Source organism: Doryrhamphus excisus, chromosome 1 (assembly GCF_030265055.1).
Source record: "Doryrhamphus excisus isolate RoL2022-K1 chromosome 1, RoL_Dexc_1.0, whole genome shotgun sequence".
Taxonomy (NCBI): domain Eukaryota; kingdom Metazoa; phylum Chordata; class Actinopteri; order Syngnathiformes; family Syngnathidae; genus Doryrhamphus; species Doryrhamphus excisus.
In genome coordinates, this window is record NC_080466.1 from 40,593,768 (window position 1) to 40,611,058 (window position 17,291).

Genomic DNA, 17,291 nt, shown 5'->3' on the forward strand with positions numbered 1-17,291 from the left:
CTCTCAGATGCATTTTGTGCCGCGTCCGAGCCTTGTGATCACCCATGATGCAGTTAGGGCAGTACCAAAGGTCTTGTAAAACCTATGTGGGATTCTGAATAAAAATGTATGTGTGCGAGAACCCCAAATTTGCATACGGAAAGAAATTTCAGACTTCTTAAAACGGGTAATAAATTTTTAAATGTGTATACACATGCCTTGACTTCACCATAGAGAGTTAATACATAGTTGCTAATGAATGTGGTGTCGATCAGTCAAAGATGAAATGGCAGCACATCAACTGTCCTGTGTGAGTGGCAACGGTACACTGTGACAGCTTTTTAGGTAGTAAAGCCTGTAAAGGGGAAGATATCCTACATTACAGCACACAAGTCACATATTAATTATTGTGCTTCTCTATATAAAAATTGTTCATGCCAGTATTGAAACCATAGAATCCATTTTCTGGACTGGTTGCCTGCTAGTCACAGGGCAAATATAGAACCATTCACACCTATGGATGTAATATAAATATGGGAAGAGCATGCAAACGTCACACACATGCTCCAAACAGATTTAAGAAGGATGCAGAGGCTTTGTGGCTTCCTCTACTATCAGGCTCATGAAAGACCTTGGCTTCCATGGACGGCTAAGCATGTAAAACACAGGAAGCCTCCAGTCATTGTTGCTCTAAAAACACGCCCACATGATGATTTTGAACTTCCACTCAGCCAGGACTGTGATGTTACACATCATGCAGTAGCTGTTCGATGACACAGACATCGGTCAGGGTAAGTGTACAATTTTATCACGATATAGGCAAGAAAAACTTTATATTCACCATTTGTTGTCTGTCTTAAAATGTCCAATGTTCTTGGATACAACACTCAGGAGAAGAGATCATCATGCCTGGCCCCAGCGGAAAAAAGAGACTTAGCTCTCGTCGGCGGGTGATAAAACACAACGAAACACCTGAGGATTTGACCGTATCAGACCCGTCACCTGCAGCACAACCAGAAGAAAAGACAGATCTGACCCCTTTGGAAACGCATTATCTACTTTCATCAGAACAGAAAGGCAACAGAAGAAAGCTAGACTCCAATCAACAAAGTCAAAGAAAATATGAAGTTGAGCAATCCTCTCGTGCAACACACCACAAACCTACAGAGGAAGTTGAGCAAAATGTGAGTAGAGAACAACACCAAACAACACCAATGATACAAACTGAAGAAGCCATTCAAATAGGATTTAATAAGACAGATGAGTATGCAGCACATTTGTATGCAGCCTCCACAGTTGATGATGTGGAAAGGCCTCAGCCAATAACTGAAACTTTGCATGTGGACCATCATGTACAAGAGAGTGGCTCTCTAGTGAATGCTGAGCCCTATAAACCACTGGAAGAGACGGGCACAACTGCAGAAGTGGTTTGGTGCAGTGCACATTCTACAGTTGAGAAGCAACTAATCCACCACGCAAAGGTCACAGCCATGCCGGTCCATATTAGTCCAGTAACTGACTCAGAAAAGGAGAATACCAATGAAGAAACAGACCTGCTAACTCTCATCGAACATTCAACGGAAGGAATGACCTTTTCGACAGGAACAGAGATAGCCCCTGACAAAAGGTACTATGATGAAATCCGAAACCATAATGAGCAAGCAGACTACCCCTTGACAGTGGAGGAACTGCCTGTAAATGCGGAACAACATGAGCATTTTGACATTTCACGAGTCAGAGTTGCGCAGCATCCAGACATAGTGATTGACTATGTTAAATCATTGGAATCAGACCATGTGGAAGTCTCTCAGATCTTGATACATGACCATAAAGAAGATACTTTGAAAAAGATGGAAGATCAAATAATGAATCAATCTGAGTTGACTGTGCAAATCCCTAAAAACAAACAGGAAGTGCAGCCTTCCAAAGAGGACATGGAGGTTTTAGACCAGGAAGATGAAAATGATCACATTTGTAGTACCAACATGGAGCTATTAATCCATGTGGACAATACTGAACATAGACAGCCCCAGGAAAATGATCATGACGCTCACATGGTCTGTGATGAGGAACAAAGTCCTGAAAGAGTCGTTAGTGGAATTGAGAAGAGGGAATTGTCCTCACAAAGCGAGCAACCACAGAAAAGTTTTGTTGTCGACTCGCAAGGTGAACACAACAATATGAGTGCAGATGTGCCAACAGAGTCCTTCAGTCCAGCTCGAAGCAGGAGAAAACTGGGTTCTAGTCGACGGAACAAAAGAAGCCCAGTAAAGGACTTTGACCCATTCAGTGAACTAAAAGACACTGTTTCTGCCGAAGAGACTAGAGATGACACAAATCATCCAGACCTTTCGAGAAAAACAACTGAATTGGTGTCAGAGGAAACTTTGCCGATTGAAATTGATACTTTAGGAACTATCGAAGGTGAAGACATGAGGGATTTAGTCTGGAAAACAAATAGACATCCCAACTCAGCCCAGCTTTTGAGTGACCGATCCAATTCCACAGAAACTCCAGTGGAGCTGGACTTTGAACCCAACGTTGAACCCAAACCAAAAGCAGTTGAGGAAAATGCAACTCCAAAGACGCAGAATAGAAACGTAGAGGACGGCTATTTTTTGAGTCAACCGCCTTTGGATGCACTGGTGTCTTCTCCCACACCAGAGATGACCAGCCTTAATGATGATGCAAACACTGAAGACCATGGACCACCAAAAGCAGAAACATCGACAACTGAGGTCCAACATGGCGAGGTTCTAATTAAAGAGTTTGGATCATTAGAAATCAACCAAAAGGAAGACTCTGAAATGTGGATGCATGAGCATGAAGAAGATATTGAACACCAAGTAGAGGAAATCAGAGAAACAGAAAAAACGAAATGTCATGATTCAAGTTTAAATCCACCTGTCAAACAGGATGAGGACACTATGAAGGAGGACAAGATGGAGGATTTGGACCAGAGAGATGAAAAAGAAGTATTAATCAACATAAATACAGAAGATACACCACCGCAGGAACACCACATGGAAGCTCAAATGGTGTCTGATGTGGAACAAAGTCCTGAGAGAGTCGAGGAGAGTGAAGTATCTTCACAAAGTGTGCAACCAGACCAAAGTTCTGTCTTCCACTCCCAAAATGAGGACAACAATGCAAGTGCAGATGTGCCAACAGAGTCCTTCAGTCCAGCTGGAATCAGGAGAAAACTGGGTTCTAGTCGACGGAACAAAGGAAGCCGTGTAAAGGACTTTGACCCATTCAGTGAACTAAAAGACACTGTTTCTGCTGAAGAGACTAAAGATGACACAAATCATCCAGACCTTTCGAGAAAAACAACTGAATTGGTGTCAAAGGAAACTTTGACGATTGAAATTGATACTTTAGGAACTATCGAAGGTGAAGACATGAGTGATTTAGTCTGGAAAACAAATAGACATCCCAACTCAGCCCAGCTTTTGAGTGACCGATCCAATTCCACAGAAACTCCAGTGGAGCTGGACTTTGAACCCAACGTTGAACCCAAACCAAAAGCAGTAGAGGAAAATGCATCTCCATTGACGCAGAGTAGAAACGTAGAGGACGGCTATTTTTTGAGTCAACCTCCTTTGGATGCACTGGTGTCTTCTCCCACACCAGAGATGACCAGCCTTAATGATGATGCAAACACTGAAGACCATGGACCACCAAAAGCAGAAACATCGACAGCTGAGGTCCAACATGGCGAGGTTCTAATTAAAGAGTTTGGATCATTAGAAATCAACCAAAAGGAAGACTCTGAAATGTGGATGCATGAGCATGAAGAAGATATTGAACGCCAAGTAGAGGAAATCAGAGAAACAGAAAAAACGAAATGTCATGATTCAAGTTTAAATCCACTTGTGAAACAGGAAGAGGACACTATGAAGGAGGACAAGATGGAAGATTTGGACCAGAGAGATGAAAAAGATGTATTAATCAACATAAATACAGAAGATACACCACCGCAGGAACACCACATGGAAGCTCAAATGGTGTCTGATGTGGAACAAAGTCCTGAGAAAATTGAGGAGAGTGAAGTATCTTCACAAAGTGTCCAACCAGACAAAAGTTCTGTCTTCCACTCCCAAAATGAGGACAACAATGCGAGTGCAGATGTGCCAACAGAGTCCTTCAGTCCAGCTAGAAGCAGGAGAAAACTGGGTTCTAGTCGCCGGAACAAAGGAAGCCGTGTACATAAGGTCTCTGCTGCTGACACATACATTGAATTAAAAAAAGAGGCTGAAGATGACAATAATGATCCTGCAGAAACTGCGACATTGACGCTAGCTAACACTGTGAGATCAAATACCATCTGTACTGCAGATGCACACACTGAGGACAGTGTAGCCAAAGCCACAACTGCATCACGCAAAGAGGAAATGTCACCCAAAGTGGAACACTGTTTCAGCTCTTCAGATGCTTCTGTGGAGTGTACGGAAGTTAAGACGGAAGGCAATCTAACAGTTGCAACCGAGACAGCAGGGCAGCAAGCATCACTACAACAAAGTGATCCGCACTTTAAACCCACTCAGCAAGTGGAAATGAAAGTAGCAGTTGAAGACGATGAAGACAAAGATGATCTTCGATCTGAAGCCGAAGACTTGGATCAACGTACCGATAGCACTTCATATGTACAAGAGGCAGAAGAACCCTTTTCGGACCAAAACCTAGAAGATGTGTCTTTACAGAAAGAGTCACTGGCAACTAAAGTAATGCATGTTCTTAACGCTGACCAGGAAGAAATTGAACAACTGCAAAGGGAATCTGAGGAAAAACCAAATCCAACACCGGCTCCTGAAGCCTTTGCTTTGAAGTTAAACTATCCTATGGAACCAGCAGTGGATGCATGTGACACAAGCGTCTCTGACGCATGTCAGAACCAGCAGGAGATACATGAAAACCAATTGAACTTCCAAGTTAAAACCAGTACCAAGAAGAGGAAGCTGGGTTCCACTCGTATGCGTCAAATCAACAGGAAACAAGAACCACAGATGGATAGCTTGTGCGGAGAAATTGATATGGGAGGTTTGGAAAACGTGGGAGTGTTGGAGGGTGTTCCACAGAAGGAAGCGTTAGAAGATCAAAGGGCAGCTTCATCGTGCGAAATGAACAAGGCTGAAGAATACCAGGAGCTTCACAGCAGTACAGGAGAAAGCCACATGATATCAGCCGCAGATGTCATGCCTGTCCTTCCAGAACAGTCGTTCAGCTGTCGTGCAGAAGGTTCTAATCCCTTTACTTCCCAGGCAGATGATTTAAGTGGAAATGAGAAGTGTATTGATGCATTTGAACCCAATCATGTTTTGGGTTCTGATGTTTACATGATAACATCTGTGGACACTGAGCTGCATCTGAATACTAGAACCACACCAAGTGGAACTCTAGGCAAAGATTCAACAGAATCACCTGCAGAAGATCAAATAAATCCACAAGAACTAAAGACTGAGAGCGGGGAAGCGCCTGATAAAAACACAGAGACAAGAAGTCCTAATTTGAGCTTGACACATAAAAAAAGAAAAATGGGCTCCACACGCAGAAATCTGGGCACCATATCAAAGGTGGACTTGGAGCAAAATCTGGATGTGAATAATGCCCATGTCCATGATGTTCTCACTGAACCTGCCAGTCCGGGTGAAGACATAAAGTTGAAGCCTCATTCAGGATACAAAGACTCTGAAGCAATCAATAAGAATGTTGTCCTCAGCCACTCTGGTGATCTTCAAAACACAACCTCAGAGCATAATTTATCTCCACGTGATGATCTCAAAGAAACATCACCCAAACTTGATGTGCTGTCAGAAGTGACACTTGGAGGGCGAAGAAGGAAACTGGGGTCCCATCGGAAGACACGAGGAGGACACCAAAGTCAAGGAGACGACTTGATGATGAAAGATCAGCCTCCAGCGAAAACAGCAACCACGGCAGACGATGATGACATCGTTCAAAACCGTAAAGAATCAGAGGTAAGAGGCAAAGTACATAGTATACATTCCTGTCTGACCTCCACCAAGGCTCAGTTGGTAGCAAGTTTGAAAGAAAACAACTAAGTATATTTATGTTGGTCGGTTAGCTTAGTGAAATCCCGGTTCATGCAGGATTCAGACGTGTTGCCATTTGATGGATTTTAGCCAGTTATCCAGATCCCCACCACAGTGAAATTGGTTCTTCTTCCTTGGTTAGAAAATTGTCCAGGGGCCAAGACTCAATATTTGATACATTCAAACAGTTTTACGTTTATAATTATAACAGTCCACCTGGAATTATTTATAATAAAAATATTGTATAAAAAATAAAAAATATTATATAATTATATTTATTTTATAAAAATACAAATATATAAATATGTTATAAATATTTATATAAAAATATTTATTTAAAAGTGTCATACATTCTGTCCCTTTTTTTCAGGAGCACTTTAAACATCAGACCACATCAAATAACGAAATTTTACAGTTTTTTTTATGATAAAACACTCACTATTAAAGAACAGATTACTTGAAAGTCATGTTGCCAGCTTGTATGTTAAAGGTTTAAATACTTTGGTAGCAACTGGCGGGCCGGATTCAAATGCTTAGCGGGCCGCATGTGGCCCCCGGGCCGTAGTTTGCCCACCCCTGTTCTAAATATTATACGGTGAAAAAGTTCTTTGAACCGAGTGTTGAGATCATTTTCTTGGATTAAAGCAGAGTGCAGAAAAAGGTATATTTATATAATTAATGAATGTGAGTGTGAATGATTATTTCTATATGTGCCCTGTGATTGGCTGCCGACCAGTCCAGGGTTTACCTCGCCCCAGCTGTGATAGGTTCCAGCATACACACGACCCTCGTGAGGATAAGCGGTATAGAAAATGGATGGATGGAAGCGTACAAAATATTTCATGACTTGGGTGTATTTCTTCCCTACGATGAAGTCAGATGCTATTTGTCAAATAAATGCTGCAAATAATAATAAAATCTTATCATGCATGTCTTTAGAATCGTGAGACGGACACCAAACCATCATCCATCATCATCTCCTCAATGTCTGCCAGGTAATAATAAATTGTTTTTGTCTCACCACCATTTCTTCTTTTTGCATTCTGAAGATCTTAATGATTTATGTAATGCTAATACATTTGCACAGTTTTTAATTTTACTTGTGATTTTAAACAGAAGCCTGACGTCTCAGGAAATGACCCACCACGATGGAGTCCTCCTGGGTCATGACAGCCAGAAGAATATTTCTTCAGGTAAACACTCAGTTGATACTGCTCTATCATTTTAATAAGAAGGGAAAAAGCAATTAAGGGACTATATCATATATGTATATATGACATTATTTTAACAATATTTTTCTTATTGCATCTTTGCCCTCTGCAGTCAAACCCTACAACGTCGTCATGGTTGGAGACAGCTCCGTTGGCAAGACCTCCTTCATGAGACGAGCTCAGAACGGGAAGTTTCTTCCGGACATGCCTGCCTCTGTGGGTAAGAGACTTTTATCATTAAAAAATATATATATATACATTAAAAGATGCAGAAAGATGCCTCACCCGTGTATTTGCAAGGTCTGGATACGTGCTTGTGGACCGTGGTCGTGGAGGGGAAACCCGTGGTGCTGCAATTGTGGGATACAGCAGGGCAAGAGAGGTGAGATTTTGGAGTTATGGAGTGAAATATTTGCTCTACAGCACTCGTGCACCATGCTTGACTGTAGGCGAGATAGAAATAATGTTTATGGAGGACAACTTTCACAAGTAGGTCAATTGTGGCTTTATTCTGTGCCAAGTCACACGCTCTGTAAAATTGTGCTTTTTGCCTCAGATGACTTTGCTGCACATCATATGACATCCATAAATAAGTGATTAGTCATTTTCCCCTAAAAGTAGTTGAATTAATATTTGAATTTCATGGGCCGGTTGCAGGGGCCATTAGTAAACACAGGCAATTGCCTCGGGCCCTGAGATTTCCAAGGGGTCTTGACAGTAGCATTGCTGTCAGTGCCAGCTGCTGATGCTTTTCATTACAAAATGTGAGCATTAAAGTAGTATTAAAACTACATTAAATGTTGATTATTGTTCTTATCAATGACAACAAAAGTGTGGAGATGGTTCACTTGTTAGGTAATAATAATTCATTCATTCATTTTCTATCGCTTTTTCCTCACGAGGGTCGCTTCGGGGTACACTCTGGACTGGTGGCCAGCCAATCACAGGGCACATATAGACAAACAACCATTCACATTCACATTTATACCTATGGACAATTTGGAGCCGCTAATTAACCTAGCATGTTTTTGAAATATGGTAGGAAACCGGAGTACCCGGAGAAAACCCACGCATACACGGGGAGAACATGCAAACTCCACACAGAGATGGCCGAGGGTGGAATTGAACCCTGGTCTCCTAGCTGTGAGGTCTGCGCGCTAACCACTGGACCTCCGTAATAATAATTCAAGGACTTTTATTGATTTTTATTAATATTTAAAATAATTTTTAGGATGCATCTCTGTGTGGAGTTTGCATGTTCTCCCCATGGGTGCGTGGGTTTTCTCCGGTTTCCTCCCACATGCACGTTAGGTCTGTTATGTTTGTTTATATGTGCCTTGCGATTGGCTAGTGACCAGTCCAGCTGGGATAGGCTCCAGCATACCCCTGCAACCCTACTGAGGATCAGCGGCATAGAAAATATATGAATGGAGGGATTTGGGGAAGGTATATAAAAATGGCTATGTACTACAGTAGCCGCTGCCCACAGTGACGACCTTGTGTTGATGTGAGAATAAAATGTTGGTGAGTGCAGGGCCCCTATGGGTTTGCTTGGGGCCCCACACGTCTATATCTAAAACATGTCTAATACTTGAGACGGCTGATGTAGATCCTATATCCTTTAACAATCTTTTCTACAGTACATCCCTAAAATCAGCAGAGGTGTCCTGGCAAATACACAATCATTAAAACTGATGCACCAGCTGATTTTTCCGAATGAGATTGCTTTATTTGTTTTTGTCGTTTTTGTTGTTGTGCAATCACATTAACTGCATGATTCTAATTTTCCAGGAAGTTATGTGAGCTTTTGGAATTTGTCTTTCTTGCCACAATCAATCATTGACTTAAGACTATTTCTCAGGACAAATGCAGTCTTCCTCATTTTGTGTGTGTGTGTACAATGATATAGCAGTTTTAACTTTTCACATTGTTTAATTTGTCCTTTTTAAAGATTTCACAGTGTCACCAAGCAGATATTTCACAGAGCTCATGCATTTCTCCTGATGTACGACATCACTTCCTCGCAAAGCTTCACCGCCGTCTCCTACTGGGCAAGCTGCATTCAGGTTACTGTTGTTTGCTCGTTTATTTTAGTTCCTCCTGTCGCAATAGTCAGAAAGGCTTTGTTGGTAGTGTAGCTTTTGGGGGGGTCTCCAAAGCAGGGAAATGTACTTAATGGGGATACTTTTTCTGCAGCAGGTCGGCTGGTAAAAACAAAAGTATGAAAAATGTATTGAAAAGTACTCTGTGTATTTCCTTCTTGTGTCCCACCATTTGTCTGCAGGAGGGGGCTGTGGACAAAAACATTCCAATTTTACTTCTTGGAAATAAAAGCGACCATGCAGGACGTCGTGTTAAAACCGAAGAGGGGCAGAATTTTGCAAAGGTAATGGATCTGTTCCAGGCAGATAATGAACATGTACCCTTAATGTCACGGTCACTTTGGTCTTCATAGACGTTCAACTCCGAGTTCATTGAGTGTAGCGCCGTCACCGGCGACAACGTGATTCAGTCTTTGGAGGCAGTTGCCAGGTAATGAATCCTCTTAAGTGCGTTAAGTACGTATCTCATATTCAAGAGCGTGTCTGCTGTCGTCGTCAGGTTGTTGAGTCACAGAGATGCTGGACGAGAGGAAACCTTGGTGTTACACAAAGAGCCTCCCAAGAAAACAACGAGATGTTGCTGAACACGCGTAAAGTGGTGCAATATGGTACAACTCAGGAATGGTTTTACTTGGCATGGAAAAAGACATGTTGAGGCTTTACTGGCCACATCATTAGATACACTGCATTACCTTGATATGAGGGGGTTGGCTTGAGTGTGTTTCAGATGCTATTTCTGCTCGTTTTATTGTATGCAGCAACTTATTGAAGAGATAATTTTCAGGTTTTTAATCATACTTCAACAAAATCTGCATTAATTCTGAATCATAAATGTGCAGGGATCCGCTGTATATTACAGACGGAGGTCAACTGGGGATGCTCCGATCAGTCGGCCACTAGTCAATATTAGTCAGTACATTTTGGGTCCCCTGCCCGCTTATACGGCACCCCTGGCCAACAGTACTCATCATAAATACATTGAAAAATGTATACTTAATCCCTGTGATGGTCCGATTTTACTCATGCATGATCGGTATCGGAGCATAAACACCCGGTCGGAGCATCCCTAAGGTCAACAAGTAGGTGACAACATTGACACCGTGGTGTAAATTGTACTTTTCCACTTGTCTTGTGTTGCAAAATAACTCTCTAACTGCTTATTAAACCTCTGCACGTTGTTTTTCCACTTTTTTTGTATTTTCATGGGCGTAATTCCAGAATGGTGTTCACACTTAGGACAACAAGTCCCTCAATGCTATGAAGAGCATGACAACTATGTGATGACATCATCAGCCCTCCATTGGCAGGCAAGCGTTGAGACAGCGTCCAGTAACATAGCAAAATAGTGATCAAATTCAGATCTCAGGACTGTCACGTCTCCTTTCCAGTCAACATAACCGTGTTTTCATAGCGCTTCATCCACTTGAATGCATTTCTTCTCCGGCGTCATCGTCTTTTTGATCCTGAGTTTTGTACTTGTGTATCCTTGATGTGCTATTGGATAATTTGTTCTTCTTAACAGCATGGTACTGTCGCACGGCGCCCATTACGTCACCAGGAGTCCACTGGTCGCGGGTTAGAGCATCCTGCAGAGTGAAGACGCCGTCTCTCGTGCGGCGAACTCCCTTGCAGACAGCTGTGCTGCGTAACTCCAGTCCGATCTCGTGCACCACTTTGCGGAGGTATTTCTGCGTTTCATTGAGGCACTGCACCTCTGAGAACACATCAAACAGGATCAGCGCTTAGAACCAGTAAAATGGTTTGTCCGTGTATGGTCGCTGAGGATTATTTACCCAGAGTGAATTTGGGAGGCTGGAAACGAATGCATCTTATGCCCGTTAAAATAGGCGGCGACTTCCCGTCTGGACCAAGCAAGCCTTGCACGGCCATTTCGTAGGCTTCCTGTGAACGCATGTCTACGTTGGCGTATCTGGAGATGGGGGGAAAACATCTATTAAGGACAAACTGGACCGATTTTGATACCTTATGGAGGGAAATTTTTCCTACGTTAACAAGGCCTTCTGATTTGCTCCCTGCAGCATTGCCAAAACTCTGTCCAGCTTATCTTGCGTTATATGATCTGTTGAGCAAACAGTCAAGTTATGTAGTAAACATATATTTTTAAGTGCTTTCATTATTCAAATTCAACAAGATCCAGTGAGGATCGGGTTATGCACTTTCTTATGCAATACATAACTAATACATTTTTCACATCATTCATACCATAGGTGGATCTTTCCACAACACGTCCTGTGTGCGAGAAGTCATCTGTAGCAGTCCCAAACTCACCCTCCAGTGTGTAATCCTGAAAACAGCAAGGCCAATTAAATCCATGTACATTGTGTCCAAATAGTGTACCGATGAGATGTCATCACAGGATATTCACCCTGGTCACTGGGTAGTTGTGGAGCTCATTCAGCACTTTGTTAGCATTCCCGACACCGAGAACTAAAGGAAAATTACACAACTTGTGTTAAAATCACTGCATGAATTAAAAAAAATAAATAAATTCCGGTCATACCCAGAACGCCAGAAGATAATGTATCCAAACGATGGCCTACACCAACTCGAATTTGCTTGAATTCAGGGCCGGTTACTGAAATAACAAATTTTTATTTTAGAGGCTTGTACACAATGCAAATAAATTTATAATCCATAATGTGATCATCAGCTAGGAGACCAGGGTTCAATTCCACCCTCGGCCATCTCTGTGTGGAGTTTGCATGTTCTCCCCGTGCATGCGTGGGTTTTCTCCGAGTACTCCGGTTTCCTCCCACATTCCAAAAACATGCTAGGTTAATTGGCGAATCCAAATTGTCCATAAGTATGAATGTGAGTGTGAATGGTTGTTTGTCTATATGTGCCCTGTGATTGGCTGGCCACCAGTCCAGGGTGTACCCCGCCTCTCGCCCCAAGACAGCTGGGATAGGCTCCAGCACCCCCGCGACCCTTGAAGACCCAAGAATATTCTAGGCGGAATATGTGTGAGCCGCGCAGTGGAAAGAGTGGTTAGCATCTTGGCCACACAGTCAGGTGACCTGAGTTTGAATCTTCGCTTGGGCATCTCTGTGTGGGTTTCCCCCCACATTTCCAAAACTTACATTTTAGATTAATTGGTGACTCCATATTATCCATAGGTATGAATGAGAGTGTGAATGGTTGTTTGTCTATATGTGCTCCAACTGGGATAAGAAAGAACGTGACAAGACCCATAAAATACAGCATGTACATACCCAGAGGGTGTTCCGACAGGACGGGTACAGAGACTACTGTTAGTCCCTTGGGTGTCAGGTTGTTGCTGTCTGGTTGTGGCAAAAAGCGGATCTTCTGAGGAAGAGGCAGCGAAGGCGACGCATCTAAACCTGCAATGTGAGACAAACAGTTGAAGTTTGTTTCAACCATTTTCACAGGAAGTCTAACCTTTAAGGAGCTTGGTCTCGATTGTGTCCCTCACGAGTTTCCATGGGATACCAGAGGGTTTGTAAACACAAAACAAACCCTCCAATCTTCGGAACATGTGAGCAGCAGGGGTTGCCATAGTGACATTTACATTAGGAAATTATCAATATCTTTAAAAGTGATAAACACGGATGATCTAAATGCCATGACTGTAGTCCCTCGCACGTTAGTGTTTGCGCGCATGCGCAATGCCTTGCGCTGGACGACTGCTTACTGACCACAGCGCCTCCTACAGGACCGGGTGATGCTTGGTGTTGGTTATTTGTATTCATGCAAATACAAATATATGTTGTTCATTATATAAATATTCTGTCATTAAACGTGGCATTTGTCACAACAAAAGTCAGGTCGAATGAGTGTTTTTCACAATTCAATACAATCTCGCGAGATCTGATGCACCCTTACAATTGTGTCTCGCGGTATCTTGTCTTGGCTGTTGACGTCACTTTGTTCCGCTAAAAGATACGACAAATACATATTTTTTTAAATTAGGTTCACAGCTTCAGCATAGGTGAGTAGGGTGTAAGTCTACTTAAGGTATTTAAAGGGAATAGAGTATTATACTCTACGCAGTTGGGGATTCATGACCTTTACATGGACTTGACATAGCCGCTGGTAGCTAACCAGGAAGACCGATCGGTAGCCATTAAAACTACCACAACCTGGGTTGTTATGGGTCTGTTGGTACGTGTAACATTGTTAAACACTGTTTTAATACGCACTGTCAGTTGTTTACGATGGAAAAATCTTTACGTTGCCATAGCTGCTGTGTCTTGGTCCAAAACTACTATTTGTAGCCATGACGACGGTATTGACAAGCTTCGTTACTGGATCCGCAGATTCGCCTGACCGCTCAATCAGAAAAAAAAACCAAAAATTAAAACTTAAAGAGTCTATCGGTTACATTACATAAAATATTCAGTTGTGACCGTTAACACAAATGCCACTGTATTGTTCCCTAGGATTACACGTTGTCGGCTACTACGTTACATACAGGGGGAGTGACGAATCTGTCAGTGGGCGGAAAAAGCTAAATCCGGCTGCCATTTATTCTGGTCGAACTATTAACCCTGTTAATGTGTGCTCAATAATTATCTTAGTGTTTAAAATAAAAAAATATATATTTTTGGTGACGTTTGTGCATTTTTGTCTGGACCATTGTTGCATCATTGCTGGTCTTCATAAAAGGTTTTGTTTTCTCATGTAAATGTTGATGCCACAGTTTGACCAGCAGGGGGCAGCGGCTACTGCTTGTGATGCGCGTCAGATTTTTGACAGAATTTTTGAGATTACAATGAAAGTATTTTTAAGAAACACTTAAACTGGGTTGAAATATTACTTTTAAGGCTGAATGCATTATTATTGAATGTAGATGTGTCAAAATTGTTTACCAAACCGCTTGAGGAACTTTGTCTTTTTTTTTTGTATAAAGTTCTGCATGTTCCCACACTCAAGTTTAATTCAATTGCCGCAGGATAACAAACATGTTCACAGTGCAGGGCCCTAGAATAGTTGCCCACTTTGACCAGTTGCATGATTCAGTCTTCATACCACCATTCTCTGTCTGTTACTCATTGTCTAGAAAGTTCCCCCGAAACAATACATTCCCTTATCCTACATTTTCATATCAGACACTCTTAAACGTCACGGCAGCAAATGTAATTATTATCCCAAATAGCTTCACCCAAGTGTTTGGGTTGGTTGAGACTATTCTTTCACTTTCTGCTCTCATACTGCAAGATTCTCAATGACAATAGATGCCATTTAAAGACAAATGTCCATATATGAAGTTGCCTTGTGTCATACCTCTGCAGGTGTAATGCGTGCTCCTGTGCGGTGGGTGCTATGGGACGTGAAAGACACACTGCTGAAGGTGCGTTCCTCAGTGGGACAGCAGTATTGCGATGAGGCCAAACGAATGGGCCTAAGCCTCAGTCCCGTGGAGGTAGACGCTGCTTTCCGGCAGGCGTATCGACATCATTCCAGCACATTCCCAAACTACGGCATCGCTCAGGGACTGGATGGACGGTCTTGGTGGAAAGCGGTGGTGAAGGCCACCTTCTCTCAGTGCAAGGTGTGTGACCCGGCCCTGCTGGATACAATGGCCCTCAATCTCTACCAGAACTTCAGCAATGCAGAGAACTGGGAGGTAGGTGCAACGTGATGTGGTTTTCTTCCATGTGTCTGCAACTTCCAGAGCCCAGAATATTATTCATGTTGTTTTATTTGAGGTATTTCCAGACGCAAAGACGGCTCTGGAGAGCTGTTCCTCGCTAGGACTGCATCTGGGAGTGGTTTCAAACTTTGACAACCGCCTTGAAGCCATTTTACGCGGTTGTGGGCTGCTTTCTCACTTCAGCTTTCTGGTGACATCAGAGGGAGCAGGCGTGGAGAAGCCCAATGCGGCCATCTTTGATCAGGCGTTGCTGAAATGTGGCGTGCCGGCTGCCAGCGTAGCTCACGTCGGGGACCATTACGTGAAGGATTACCTCACGTCACGTTCGGTTGGAATCCATGGCTTCCTTTTAGACCGAAAAAACGAATTTGACCAACGTGATATCCCTAAAGAGCATCGGCTCTCATCACTGGATGAGCTGCCTGCACGACTTAAACAGCACATGGACGAATGCTAACGTAAGCATGAGTATAATTATCATGCTTATTATCTAGTTATTGGGGCAAAATAAATCAATAAATAACCAAAAAAAATCATAAGGAAAAACTGCTGTAAACAAACTTTTTGTCACTACAACCAATTAACTACACGCGTCACAAGAACAAAACATTACAAGATTTCTCCTTACAAAATCTTAGGGCATTGAATTGATCGCAACTGGATGGTCTTGGTTGTCTTTGAAGAAATCTGAGCAGGCGCCATCACTCCATGCTCAAAAACTAGGTGGGACACACACCAGTCAGACTAGATAGGACAACTCTCGTCTGAGAGCTCGATGCAACATCCAATCTATTTATCGTCTGAGGGACAATAAATAGTTCCACACAAGAATGGATTCTTCAGAAAAAAATGTTTTGTGGGTACTAGCATGGAATGATAATACATTCATTAATTAATCACACAATAAACAAAAATGAATTCAATAATTGCCAGCTTCAATATATTGCAAAATGCATGCATGTCTTTTTTTTGTGCATTGGTTTCAGCACCTTGGTGCGTTTGTTCCATAGAACAACGGCATGAACAGAGTGAGCCCTTTCATCAATCATATGGCTGATTTGTCTCGGCGGGTGGAGGCGGGGCCGCTAGCATACACAGAGTGAAGAAGAGTGTAACGTAGTAGAAATGAAATTAGTAGACGTATAAAATCCCATCTTGTTCTCGTAGATCTAATCTAGTGTATTGTCTTGCCTCCTAAACTGACACCTAATCAAATAACTCTTTTCATTGCCATTATTTTGTGTTTTAAAGAAAGAGGATTTGATTGGACACAAAAATATCAAATTACTTACTACATATTTCCAGGTCGATGGCATAATACTTTCATAAAATGTATTTTCCTAAAATAAAATGTACTGTAGCTGTCAGTTGTACTCGTGTCGACTGGTTTGTTGCGGTTGTCAGCAGTGAGAGCGAGGCACAGTACTAGCTTTGTCAATACTTTTTTTTTTTTTTAAGCCATCTGGTCTCGTGCAGATAGTGAGTGTTGGACTATGAGGATCAAATCCCGACCACAATGGCTGTGTGATTCAAAGCAGAGCGTCTTGTGGGAAACGGGGGATCGTCAATGTGAGCCCACAATCAGATTCAAAGGAATGGAAAGTGTCAAGTTTCAACTCTCTGCCTTTAAATGTGATGTTCCAAACTCTTATTTTTCACCTGTAGTTTCACCTCTTGACATTTGTACGTTGAAAGATATTGTCGATCTCTGGGGAAGAGCTGCTTAATTCAAAGCTGGTTTAGAAGCTCAGCCAGACGGCTCTAAAAGGCTGTGCAGAAATCCAATTGTGCGCATAATGGGATTGTAAAAGCGGAGAATAAAAGCCTGTGCGTGCTGCAAGAAGGGATGTGTAGAGGCTGTTTGCTAGGGGAGAAGATTTGCGATTGAACACATGCATGTTTGTTAACCAATTGACCCATCAATGTCATTAGAGCCTCGGTCACAACCAGTCGTACGGGCTCCTGTGTATGGCCGGTCTAACTGCAAACAACGCAAGAAATTGCTTACGTTTTTTTTTCCAGGTTGCAAGACTAGTTTACGCACTTTGTACAGCTTCACATGTCTTTTGTATGTTTTGCAGGAATGTCGTACGTCCCATCTGCCTCAGATTTCGTGCACTTATGGGTTGTATTATTTTTTCATAGAAAATAATGAACATGGGCTGCACGCTAGTTGAGTGGTTAGCGCGGAGGCCTCACAGCTAGAAGACCCAAGTTCAATTCCACCCTCGGCCATCTCTGTGTGGAGTTTGCATGTTCTCCCTGTGCATGCATGGGTTTTTTCCGGGTTTCCTCCCACATTCCAAAAACA

The 17,291-nt window shown here is 42.5% G+C and overlaps 3 protein-coding genes across 4 annotated transcripts; 2 read left to right on the forward strand and 1 right to left on the reverse strand.

The window, feature by feature from the left end:
- The first annotated feature begins 21 nt into the window (after positions 1–21).
- rab44 (RAB44, member RAS oncogene family) lies at positions 22–13,042 on the forward strand. The gene is made up of 10 exons (XM_058065249.1): positions 22–770; positions 871–5,957; positions 6,972–7,027; positions 7,149–7,225; positions 7,356–7,463; positions 7,544–7,625; positions 9,195–9,309; positions 9,528–9,629; positions 9,699–9,775; positions 9,845–13,042. Exons 2-10 carry the CDS (start codon positions 885–887, stop codon positions 9,927–9,929), a joined length of 5,775 nt encoding a protein of 1,924 aa, XP_057921232.1. The 5' UTR covers positions 22–770; positions 871–884; the 3' UTR covers positions 9,930–13,042.
- trub2 (TruB pseudouridine (psi) synthase family member 2) lies at positions 9,092–13,464 on the reverse strand. Its single transcript, XM_058065253.1, has 8 exons — positions 12,766–13,464; positions 12,579–12,707; positions 11,867–11,941; positions 11,732–11,793; positions 11,569–11,650; positions 11,353–11,425; positions 11,139–11,275; positions 9,092–11,059 (listed from the first exon to the last, which is right to left on the reverse strand). Exons 1-8 carry the CDS (start codon positions 12,881–12,883, stop codon positions 10,761–10,763), a joined length of 975 nt encoding a protein of 324 aa, XP_057921236.1. The 5' UTR covers positions 12,884–13,464; the 3' UTR covers positions 9,092–10,760.
- On the forward strand, positions 13,218–17,122 carry hdhd3 (haloacid dehalogenase-like hydrolase domain containing 3). Of its 2 annotated transcripts, none has more exons than XM_058065256.1 (3): positions 13,218–13,315; positions 14,619–14,953; positions 15,036–17,122. In XM_058065256.1, the coding sequence occupies exons 2-3, from the start codon at positions 14,624–14,626 to the stop codon at positions 15,435–15,437; spliced, it is 732 nt and encodes a 243-aa protein (XP_057921239.1). In that variant the 5' UTR covers positions 13,218–13,315; positions 14,619–14,623; the 3' UTR covers positions 15,438–17,122. The 2 variants fall into 2 exon arrangements, with proteins under 2 accessions (XP_057921239.1, XP_057921240.1); XM_058065257.1 differs by lacking the exon at positions 13,218–13,315 and adding an exon at positions 13,326–13,488 and having other exon boundaries at positions 15,036–15,448.
- The last annotated feature ends 169 nt before the right edge of the window (positions 17,123–17,291 follow it).